The sequence below is a fragment of the Coptis chinensis genome, chromosome 4 (genome assembly GCF_015680905.1).
Source record: "Coptis chinensis isolate HL-2020 chromosome 4, ASM1568090v1, whole genome shotgun sequence".
Classification (NCBI taxonomy): domain Eukaryota; kingdom Viridiplantae; phylum Streptophyta; class Magnoliopsida; order Ranunculales; family Ranunculaceae; genus Coptis; species Coptis chinensis.
Genome location: NC_141459.1, coordinates 9,305,485 through 9,317,574, shown reverse-complemented (window position 1 = coordinate 9,317,574; position 12,090 = coordinate 9,305,485). Strand labels below are relative to the sequence as shown.

The 12,090-nt window shown below is 36.2% G+C and overlaps 1 protein-coding gene across 4 annotated transcripts in view; it reads right to left on the bottom strand.

Moving 5' to 3' along the window:
- Positions 1 to 12,090, bottom strand: part of LOC147501725 (binding protein) — a 37,140-nt gene that overhangs the window by 12,090 nt on the left and 12,960 nt on the right. For all 4 annotated transcript variants that reach the window (XM_086606735.1, XM_086606736.1, XM_086606737.1 and 1 more), the window contains 16 exons: positions 10,666 to 10,821; positions 10,441 to 10,482; positions 9,943 to 10,287; positions 8,988 to 9,161; positions 8,692 to 8,852; positions 8,249 to 8,561; positions 7,732 to 8,164; positions 7,249 to 7,585; positions 6,780 to 6,968; positions 4,419 to 4,680; positions 3,906 to 4,097; positions 3,609 to 3,827; positions 3,290 to 3,466; positions 2,963 to 3,078; positions 1,523 to 1,987; positions 1,128 to 1,341 (listed from right to left, as the gene is read on the bottom strand). In XM_086606735.1, the coding sequence (XP_086462861.1) occupies positions 1,128 to 1,341; positions 1,523 to 1,987; positions 2,963 to 3,078; positions 3,290 to 3,466; positions 3,609 to 3,827; positions 3,906 to 4,097; positions 4,419 to 4,680; positions 6,780 to 6,968; positions 7,249 to 7,585; positions 7,732 to 8,164; positions 8,249 to 8,561; positions 8,692 to 8,852; positions 8,988 to 9,161; positions 9,943 to 10,287; positions 10,441 to 10,482; positions 10,666 to 10,821 (3,795 nt within the window). The remainder of the gene's footprint in view (positions 1 to 1,127; positions 1,342 to 1,522; positions 1,988 to 2,962; positions 3,079 to 3,289; positions 3,467 to 3,608; positions 3,828 to 3,905; positions 4,098 to 4,418; positions 4,681 to 6,779; positions 6,969 to 7,248; positions 7,586 to 7,731; positions 8,165 to 8,248; positions 8,562 to 8,691; positions 8,853 to 8,987; positions 9,162 to 9,942; positions 10,288 to 10,440; positions 10,483 to 10,665; positions 10,822 to 12,090) is intronic.

Genomic DNA, 12,090 nt, shown 5'->3' with positions numbered 1-12,090 from the left:
AGATCTGGTCAGCAGGACGTCTTTGTTGCAAAAGAAGGCGATGAACTTGCTGATTTCGTTTGTTACCACGCTCAAGGCATGACACAATAGCTTCATAAATTCCTTCCTTCTTTTTGTTGTCATCGACAACAACCAGTGTTTACATTAGACTATAGAAGCTCCACAATGCTGGGGGGTTGGGCTGCAAAAGCTCCACCATAGCCTCCCTAAGTTGACTAGTCGCTTCTTCTAATCAATCAAACCTGTTTTGCATCAGGCTTCTCTCCACTCTTCTAATCGAGCAACCCGTACTCTAGGAGTTAATATGAATCTATGAGTTCTCCATGAATTCTTCATTTCTGACGTTGTAGACATATCTTGATTTACAAGAATAAAATTAGATTTGCGGTGAACAGTACCGTGAACAGTGTTTCTGTGAACAATCTTCCAAAAATCAATACGCACGCTCTGATACCAAATAATTTAGATTGAAATGGCGGAAGCAACACTTTATCAAAATTTACACTTTGTAAAACCCTAAAAGTCTCACCTTTATTGATAATCGCTCAAAAATTAATAACACACATAAACACAACTAAAAGAACTCCCTGAAACACTAACTATAAACCCTTATTTATACTAACCCTAGAAAACATAAACCAATAGAAACACGACATATGTCACAACTAACTAATGGACTCAACTAACTAAAGGTGAGACTTTTAGGGTTTACAAGCTTGTTGACATGAAAACCCACCAATATGCAAAAGCTCTCCAAACTTCAAACTTGTATATGTCAACTTCAAGGATTCACTAACCAACGTATGGCATAAGCTATCATTCCTGTTGGGGTCAGACGCCTTTCAAGCATACTCTCTCACACTGACATCGGGAAAGCCTCCTTGGCTTTGATACATTCACTTGAGTACACTGGCAAGCTTTCCATCCCAAGAAAGGTGATGGTTATGGATTGTTCTGAGTTCTGACAGGCCCTGTTAGAGGACCTGGGCTGTATTTAAAAGTTGGTGCCCACAATTCCCAATCTACCGTATAATGTAATGAAACACATTTTTCTATACTGATTACTTATTAGCAATAACATATAAACTTCATTCAACTGAAAGATCCAAGTTAACTAGGTGACTAACCGCGGAAAGAACTCTATCGCTTTGAATTAATGTCTGGATGGATCCAGCCTCCTTAATATTGCTTCCAGAATCTGGCATATCATCTTTGGCCATAATGGTAGTGGCAAGCATGGACTTCCCACTATTAACTGTTTCCCGAATCAGACGTGATATAACATGAAGACGAGCTCCATCATCTAGATTTCCATACTGGGATCTAACAGTGAGTAAGGACCTGCTCCAAATAGCAGAACAAGTCACGTAAGTGTTCAAGATTATCGCTGGGAAGAGAAGTAATGAATCTTTTGCCGACAGAGCAATAATATTTATCTACTAATACAAGTGTCTGTTTTGTACAACTCGTTTAATACAATAAACTTTTTCAGAAACCAATTTAAACATTGAAGAAACTGTACCATAAAAAAAACTGTAGTCTGCTCTTGCCATTCTCATCATCAGCCGCCAGAAGACATGAGAGAAGTGAAATGACCTGCTGAATGCATCTTGATGCTCTTTCTAGACCAGCTTTACAAAGATATAGGATTACAAGTCGGAAAACAATTCTCGGGCACTTCTCACCTCTTAACATCATAGCCTTATCAACGGTTTTATTTGGTTTCCCACCCAAAGCATTGCCAATACTGCCTGATACAACAACTGCAGCCATTTCAGCAGCTGGGATATTCAATGATTCCACTAAGCCACGCGCTCTTTGTCCCAAAGATGGGCCTACTGAAGATGATGATTTGGGTAACATTTTGCTCGGCCCCTTCCCATTCATCTCAGCGATAATTAACCAAACCTTGTCATACAAATTCCACCACCGATCATTCATGATATCATCATCACTTTGGAAACTTTTCTCACAGACCTGTACATCTCTGTAAACAATGTTACAGTGACATACGAGAATATCAAGAGTTCTGATAAAAAAGTATAAACAAGTTGTGCAAAGATTGTGAGTGAAAATGTGCAGTACAACTATCAAACCTGCCATATATCTGCTGAGAAAACTAACTGATTTACAAGTGCTTTCTTAAATTGAAATGAACTGCTAATTTAAGAGGAAAAGTAACACTCATTTGCACCAGACATAAAATCCCAAAGGACTATAAACAATACCAAGTTCTTATCTTCCATTCATCAATTCAAAATTTCAAAATTTGGAGTTCTATACGGTTTAATGAATTGTAGCATCATCATAAAGGTAGTAACTGACCAAACCTTAAAAATGAAAAAGTGCACAATATTTTCTCAAGTAATTTCAAGTAGAGGATAGAGTCCTGGGTAACTAGATTATATGACTTTCATTCTTCTCTTCCTTCTCGTTTTGATTTCTACATCCAAGCATACCAGTAAGAACTAAAATTGAACCACTCACATTACAACAAAGAAAGTTTGAAGATATATATATATATAAAAGTTTGACGAAGATAAACGCAGCTTTCATTTACTACTACTCCACAAGGCCTGAACCAGAAAGACACAAGTCATCTCTTTAAAGTTTAAACCCACTCCCTCCCCCTTCCCTACCACCTTCTAAACCACAAAATATGAACTCCATCTATCCGTTTCATCGCCACCCTAATCTTAAGGCTCTACATCTTCAGTCTCCTTACGTGGCTTTGGAGGTAGACCTGCTCCTAGCCTTCTTTCTAGATGAGAAGCCCAAAGCTTTTGATGGGCTTTTCACTAGTGCAGTTATAGTGGAGTCCTCACCAAAGATGCCCACTACATCTTAGGTTATAGGCCTACCTTCCATAACCTCACCAGAGTTATCACCAAGCAGAAAATCTAATTACACAAAAGAATGGACAGAGATAGAGAGTGGGAGAGCATTTGCAATATAAAAGTACCTTGACAATTGTTCATCAATATCTCCAACGCAGTTTTCCACTAAAGCAGAGGTGCCACCTTTCTGACTTCCAAATTCCAGGCTATCCGGAGATAGATCCAAGTTACTTTCAGGATACTAAAACATAGAAAAAACAAACTTTATGTTACGTGTTTGACAGTAAATAAACCTTCAAAAGATAGAAAAGGGAATAAAGCAAGTGATCAACTTGGGAAAATGCTCAATAAATAGAAGGAATGCATCATAATCTCATCTGCAGCATTAATGGAATTTAAAAATAAAATAAAAGAATAAATAAAAAATAGAACGTGATATCAGGCAATCATACCGGAAGCCTCTGATCCATTTCAAAAATAAGCATCTCATCAACCAGCTTTAGAAGATACAATGTGTTGTCTCGGCACGGCTGTGAAACAAAAATATTATCTTCAGAGGATAATGCTACAAGCTTCTCAGTTAAATCCGCAAAGATATCATGTAGAAAATTCCAACACATGTTGTCTCCCTGTAGATTGAACCATAAAATTAACAAATAAGAAACACTAGTATTAGATATATCTGGTGATGACTTTTAACAGAAACCAGATCTAATAACATTTCATTTTGTATTTTAAATTTTGAAATCATTTTTAGTGACAAATTCTTACTTCTTCAGAGTGCCCAAGTAGAAAATTCACTGTCTCTTCTAGTTGATGCCAGCCACCTTTTACAGAATGCATATAGTAAGAAAGAACAACACAGAATAACTTTCTCACAATATTTCGTTCATTTATCTCTCCATCATCAAGAACTCGCAAGTCTGATTTGTAACTCTTAATCACATCGAGATTCATAGTCATTGCTAACCAGGAATTCCACCCATATTCCTATTCAAAATGTAAAAGTAATTAGAAGATATCTGGGACAGGTATGTACATACACAACTGAGAAGAATTATGCAATACCACCAAAGCTTCGATATTGGAAGGATTCGAATCAAGAAGATCAACAAGATCCGTTAGTATTTTCACTTTTGATGGCACATCAAGACAGTTTGACAAAAATCTGAATATGAGAACCAGCACTTGAGGAAGGAAGAATTCGGAATTACTCCCCTTGCTCCAATGTCTTTCACGCTGATTGCTCTTTTGTAAAACCTATAAAAACAAATCGTACGAATGAAGCTTACAAACTTACTTCATCATTTCATCAGACCTGAAACATAAAAACATATGAGCCTGTATCTCAATTAACAAATACCGTGCTGACATTAGTTCCACAGGTCAGGTTCAGAAAAGAGTTATTTAGTTATTATATATTTTCTTTCACATTATTTTTAACTTAACGTGTGTGTGCGTGCGCACCCAGAGACGGGTGAGGGGGTTAAGAAGATGAACACCAGCTGACGCTATCCAGTATATGCTGAATAAAGGAAGAACCACAATTCATATATGAGACTCTTCATATTTTGCAATCACCTGTCTAGGACTAGCACCACCCAGAAGCACATCGAATAAGGTTGCACACAGATGATCTGTTTGTGGAAACTTGAACAATCGATCCGATATAGCAGAGAAAATGGGTTGCAACTTTATATCGATCTTCTTATGGCTTTCTGAAAGTGATCTGGACCTTCCAACTGCTATATTGAAGAATCTCGGGCCTTTTTTCTCAGATGGAAGACCAACCAAAAGTCTTCCTATAAGCTGCAAACTGAGCAATCTGACTGGTTCAAAGTCCCTATTGTGAAAGAGTATATGGTATCAACAACAATAATGCAAACTCACAATTTCAAGTGCATTTGAATAAATTAAGAAAAAATTTCCTAACTTAAGTGGACTAAACATGAGAAGAATGGATCCCCAGAGGCCCAGACTGTCAAGGACAGCTTGGAAGCTATGCCATCGATTTACCCATACCAGTTACTAACTGATTGCACCTACTTCACATGAACTACAAACAGAAGGATGAGAGCACAATTTGTTTACTATCATCAAATAAATATTACTTCCAATTTACTCAAGCCTGTTGTTTGCCTAGAACTTCCAAAGTACATTTACTCTAGACCCATCTAGTCTAAACTAAACATCCTCATCATTGTCTTCAGCATAGCAGAACTATTAGTCATTGCGAGGCATTAATATTAAATGATCCATACAAATTTAATAAGGCTGTGCCTCACGCACTTTATACTGCTCAGAATTATCTCATACCCGTTGACCTTTGACTCTCAAGAAGTGTCAAAAGATTTTCATCGAAACCTACTTTAGTCCCAATGACTTACACCAATAGGTCCTTTCCTGGAATGGCCCTTCATCTATTGCAACTTTGCAAATTGCAAAGTAACTTGGAGGTAAGTTAGCATAGGAAGTTTACTTTTTTGCCATCTGCAAATATTTTTGAAAATATTTAACATAAGTATGCAGGTTTTAAATTTTCAAACGGGCCTAACTGCATTGTCCTGATTTATGACAGAGATATAAAACAAGGAAATACTAGACAGCTCCCCAATACATATTGTTAGAGTTCTAGGAGGACATCTCAAATTTGTCCTCAGTTTGTTCACAATAAAATTTCATGCCCAGAAAAATACTTTGTAGCTGTGGGGCAAACAGACATACTTTTTAATAAGCTTAGGGTCCATGTCAGGCTTTGAAAATTCTGTTTCTCCATTGTGGAATATGTTAGAATTCTAGAAGGACATCTCCAGAATATTTTACGCAATTTCTATTATTGTAAACACTAATTTTCATATATATATATATATATATATTGAAGTTATACGAGGCCAAAACTTAATAAGGTCATATCCTATTTCTCTCCAAACTTCTTCTCCATTAACATAGACACAATTTCACTCATATGCTACACAGCACCTGTAAAATGAAGAACTTTACTGAAAACAAAGAGAAAGTAGGTTGAGATAACCTACACTAGAACAAAAAAGAAAAAGAAAAACATCCTCAAAGACTACAGTGCTACACTGAACCACATTAAACAGCATCATATGAGAAAAAGTTTGATTGTAGGTAGCAGTGATAGAAAATTATATTGTAGCCCTGTTTATGTGACAACAAACAAAAACAGTTAGGTGAAAGACATAAAGCAACTTTTTTTATATTTGAAAAGGTAATGTTGCAAGATAAGCAAACCTAAATATAGATGTCAAGCTCTATGCTCACAGATTTGACTATGGAATTGCTTTTGTACTGTTTTTGTGGCAGTGGATTAATGATCTTTCTGTTCACTATCTTCATAGTTGGAACTTGGAACATGTTTTCCTGTGCAGTGAAATGTCTAAAAATGGCACACTGGGAATATTTGCAAAGTTAATCGAGTCGGGTACTTTAAAATGTGACTCCATTGAAGTAAGAAAGAATATGAAAGAAATAATTAGAAAATCGGGATATGCTTAGTCCTTTATCTAGCAAAGCCAAGCGGCTAGCGGATCATATTTCTAGTTCGACAGTATGGAATTTTTGGGGGGATCTTTGAACACAAGGAGAAAGAACTACACAAGATACTGGGAGAGGTCAATGAAGTTTTGTTCGTTTGAACTCATGTGTGTCCAAGCTTCCGGGGAGTAGGTTATATAGATTTTATTTGTAATCAAATACTCTTGTAACATAAGAGTATGTTTGGGTGTGATCATGTAAGCTCCTTGCTACCTTAGATCATTACTTGTAAGTTGTAACCTGTATCATGCAACTGTTTGAAATTGAATGAAATGTATTAAGTTATACTAGTGAAAAAAAAAAAGGATGTGATTGTTTTAGCAGCGTTTATATCAAACAAAAACAAAGGTTCAACAGATTAAAATCTGAAAAATGATGGCTTACCTCTGGAGAAGATTAATGAAAACGTGACAGCCATCAACCATATTCACTTGTTCCAGAAAAGATGCAAGCAGCGGCTTTTGAGAAATTGCCCTGGTAACCATGTGTAGTACATCTTCAATGCATGCCATATCCTGACTTCTCTCCAAAAATGCTACTAGGGATTTTATATCTGATGCTGCAATATTCTGCCTGCATATTCCCCATGTCATTATCTTATATTTCAAACAACAAGGAGAAAAAAATATTACTATTATGTATCTCCCTTTAGGAGTTGCATTTTATTTCCATAAAAGGAAAAGAATTACATAACAATGATAACAGAGATTCAGCGTAATATTTTCAGTCTAGTTGTAATTTTCAATGCTATGTTTCAGTTTGGGTAGATAGAATTCTTTCCAAAGTACTGTATCCTAATTCATTTTAGCAAAAAGGGAAGGAGATAAAGTAACAAAGATAAACAGAACTTAACCTCAGACTCATTTCACCGAGACTTAATAGAAGAAGTCGGATTTTATGAACATCATCTTGACTTGGTCTCTCCCCAATCACTTCTTTACTTATAGGATCCAGAAGAGGCTTAGTTCCATAAGCAGAGCGTGATTTTGTTTTATCCCAGTAAAATTGGCGTATGAAATCAATTACACGTGGGAGACTACAAAGGTCTGAAAGCAATCTTTGATCATTATCAAATTGCAGGATGAGGAACATGTACAATTCTCGTTGAACTTTGAACGCCGTATATACCCAGATAAAAGGATTGAGAAATATGCTTGAAATAGCACCTCTCACTAATAGCTCTGACATACCTAGGTAGAACAAAAGTAATTTATTATGCTCGGCAGGATTAGTTGTCCAAATCATGGGGAAAAAAGAAAAGCCCCGATGATGACCACCAAGGATTCTGAATAATGATAGGTTAAAGTACAAGAAAAACAGGTTGATATGACATTACCGCAGTTTGCCACAACATTATACAAATGCAACAGTGCAGACAACGTTTCCAGATTAAGTTTCTGTGGAGGAACTGACTGCAACAAAAATCCAAGGATTGAAAATCCAGAAAGAAGATGCATTTGTTGCTGATTTGCAAGATTTTCATCCAAGACAGATGCTATAAGCTCAATAACTTCAGCAGTGAGACAATCCCTAATCACACACCTAAGCGCTGTATCCCCAAGCTGTCCACTTTCTTGATAATGAGTGCCATCAAACTGTGTCAAAAGAGGGAAAAACACTGAAACACCCCCAACACAGTATATAATCTGTTGCAACAACCGACGGGAACATAGTTGTGTTCCTGTCAAAACCACAGCTTGAATAGAGCTTTTATCCAATGCGTGATCAAGCATTGGTGAAACACTGAACAAGGTCTTACCATCGCTGGCCTGGGTAAAATAAATATCAACTATCATTACTAATGACCTGATAAGAGACCAAAAACAGCATAGCTCACATAAATGATACATAACCTGTGCATTGAAGCCAAAAATAATTTTAGATGCAAGACCATCTCTAGCATCAAGAACTTCATCCAGCAATCGATTATTAGGAGAATAAGATTCACCATCTAGGAATGAATACATGTAACTCGGTCCAAGGGAGTAAATACCCTGGATTTGCTCCAAAGTGATGGCGTCATTAAACATATAAACTGGACCAATCTGACCAAGAAAAGGAGAAGTTTCTTTCATGGAGATGATGGGATTCTCTGCTTCAGATAAGATTGGAATTACATTTTTTCCAAGTGTACAATGTATCAAAGGATCAGTAACTTTTGAATACCTGAAGCAAGCAAACATACAAGTTAGAAAGTCATTCTACCAGTTTTATCTTTTAAATGTGAAGATTAGATATATGTATAATTTAACTATATGAAATCAAAGATGACTGGTAATCACATAGTACATGGCACCTGCACTTCTCAGCTGATACAAGAGCACCATCTAAATAACACCGCACAAGGCTACCCCCAGAAAACGCTCTTCCAATACTGTGAGCTATACAAAGAAAATGCCATTTCTTTTGGTCCATCCTGAGTTCCAAGGAGACACATTGCTGTTTTTGATTGATGGACTGCCAAAAGAACAGGTTATAACATCTGCATTAAGATAGTGAAGTATTCACCAAAGGGAGATAGACAGATTAAACCTATCACAAACACATGCAGTAGTCTAAAGGAAGAATATTTATGGAAAGAGGAGCTTCTACCTCATAAACCAGTTTGTCCTTTCCAAGCACTGCAGAACAACCTCTACCATTTTCTGTTAGAAAACTGAAGAGACCCATCATTCCAGTTCTGGGAAAATTTTCTATTCTAACCCAACATGTAAATGAAAATCCCTTGTTTTGAGGCCACTGCATGGGTGTATTTATTACAATCCCCTACAAGATTAATAAACAGGAGAGAAGAGGGTGATAATCAGTTACATATCCAAGAAAGTAAGATGACTATATACTGGATTAAACCTAAGTTACACGTGTCCATATCCGACACAGACACAAAGTGTCTGACACGGCGATATATCAAAAATTGAGGTATATCACATGCAATATGTGTCCGTGGTGTGTACGAGACACGGACAAGTGGAGACTTATCCGACACGGACTATCTTTAAAATATGATTAAAATAATACCAAGAAACTAGGGCGTGGTAAAGAAAGTTGAGGACTAAAAAGTTTCAAACATAAGAAAGAGCAAGTAAAATGGTTGTAATAGGGGCTGTTGAAGAAAATAAATCTAAAACATCATATAAAGATGTGATAGGTGATAAGGTTGACAGCTGAAGTAGGGTTTATTGTGAAGGTATTACACTTTTAGCACCAGGATACCACCCACCCATCACCGCAGACAAAAGAGTAAAAAAAAAACAAAGAAAAAAGATGGAAAGTAGATTTGATGTAACGCAACAGTGACACCATTTGCATTTTACAAACTACTACAGTAGTGTAAGGATCAAATAAAATGACTAATCTGATTCTTCTCAACAGAGTTATAGTGACCAACTACAACAGCTTATACTTTCTTGCTTTTAACTATATCTATTTTCTCCTATTAGAATCACCCATCATAAGGAGTTGATAAAGTCAAGTGTCCCAATAGAAATGTTAAAGGAATGTGTCTAGCATTATAAGAAATTAAAAAGTCAATTAAGTGAGGACATACTGAATCACTCCCATTGAGATCAAAAAAAGCTATTGGTCCCTTTTCTTTCAACATGGATAGAGTACTGGTCAACAGCAAAGAGCAGTACTGTTGCCTGGATCCAACTTTTTCGTTCCGAAGAAGAGCAAAAATTTTACGTATGTCTTTACCAGATATGCTATGGCCACCGATAACCTGGATTAACTGAGAAATTTCCATTATCAAATTACTATCATCTTCTTGTAGAAACCACTCCAAAAGAAAACTAAGCATTCCTGCTCTGACGCACGAAGCTCGATTAGATATGGAATCTCTAAGCAGCTGCTGAAATGCATAGAGCCCGAAATGACGCAATGACTGACTGCTCTGCCCAACCATAAGAAAACCAAACAGTGATTCAAAAACAGTACCTCTGATTACTAAGAAAGGTATAAGTGAATAAGTGAATCATAGATAGTTGCAATCACATTTGCAAAACCACACAATACAATTTAGTATAGAGGAAGCTGTATTACAAACCTTCTGCAAAACACTAAGAAAAAGAATGATCACATCTTCATTCTACACCGAAAAGAAAAAACCTAACATCAGTACTGAGACAAATAAAACCCACTGATCGATAAAGATTCCAATGTCCAACGTGATTACCAATCCAGCAAAGAGAAAGTAAACAATCAGTATAATTAAGGCCGTAAAGAGGTGCATATGTGTTGTAAGATGAAATGAACCATGCTAATTTTGCACCTTTATTATAGGAGATGCTTTAATATCAAAGTTTCCATCAACGAGCATATCAAGTAGCGCATCCAAAAGCCCCTTACTAGGTTGCGACTCGCAAAAATCTAATAGCAAATTTTGCATTGTTTGATAACCCTTACCAACAAGAGCTCTAAATGCAGCCTGTAGAGAGAGAAAAAAGAGAAGGGGGGTTGTTAAATACTAATAGAAAATCATGTCGCACATGAAAAAAGAAGTCCAAACACTATGTCCCTAAAGATTGTTTCTCTCTTATACAAGTTCATCATCAACCAGATTATATAGACAGATATGTAAACTCGTGTATTTGTCAACCAACCAAAAGAGCATAATGATTCAAGTAAGAGAAGAAAGAAATCAAGCTTATAACACACAAACTTCAAGCAGCTGATCATGGGTAAGAAAAATATCTCATGAAAAATTTTAAACTGATGCTACCACATAATTTTCAAGACATTTCATGTTTCAGTACAACGATGGATTCCATACCTAAAAACACTCCCACTGGTGAGTTTTGGCCATTGAATATTTATGATCTCCAAGGTAAAAAACACAACCAAGCTGCATGATTGCATTCTCGATTCTACTAGCCTAATGTAGTTTTTCTTAAATACTTATTTCTATCTTTTTTTCTGTTCTTTTTTCTTCCTTCTTTTTGTTAAGTACTGATGTTTGTTGAAAGCCAAAAGAAACATATAAGGCCACATTGCCTTCCAAAGGGAAAAATTACTATTACAGTACTAACTTGTATTTGAAACACTACGAAATTATTTGCATTGTATAAAGAACGGCCTAAATGCAATACAAATTAAAAATCAGAACTTTTTGATACCCTAAATTAATAAATAAAAAGTAAAAGTCAGTTTCAGCAGTAATCTTATGCGTTTTTCTACGTTCTATCCTCCTCTCAAATATATACAAACGATTTCTGTATTTTTCAAAGTTAGGTGAAGTAATCAAATGAAAGGTTGGTCAAATGGTCAGATTTGTCTAACATCACGAAAATGGAGAACTAGAATGAAATATAAGATGAAAGACATTTTGAAGACAAATCAATGTCTATGGAGAAAGTGATTTTGGCCATAAAAGCGCTTTTGTTTTTCTGGTCAAAAGTGCATGATCAGTTTCGTCACATTCCTTTCGAGACTTTCGTTTACAGATGGGAGACTATAAATGAGCTGATGGGAGAAATAATGCTTTTGTCTTCTGTCTTGTTTTTTTCTTTCCTTTGAAAATTGTACTATAGGATATCTCATCCTATTTCTTTATGCTTTGGATATATATATAGGTGATCTTGGACATATCCACAAAAAATTAGGTTCTAGTTCGTCTTGTGGTTGTGGGTCATGGTATAAACCATGGTATAAACCATGGTTTATACCATGACCCACAACCACAAGACGAACTAGAACC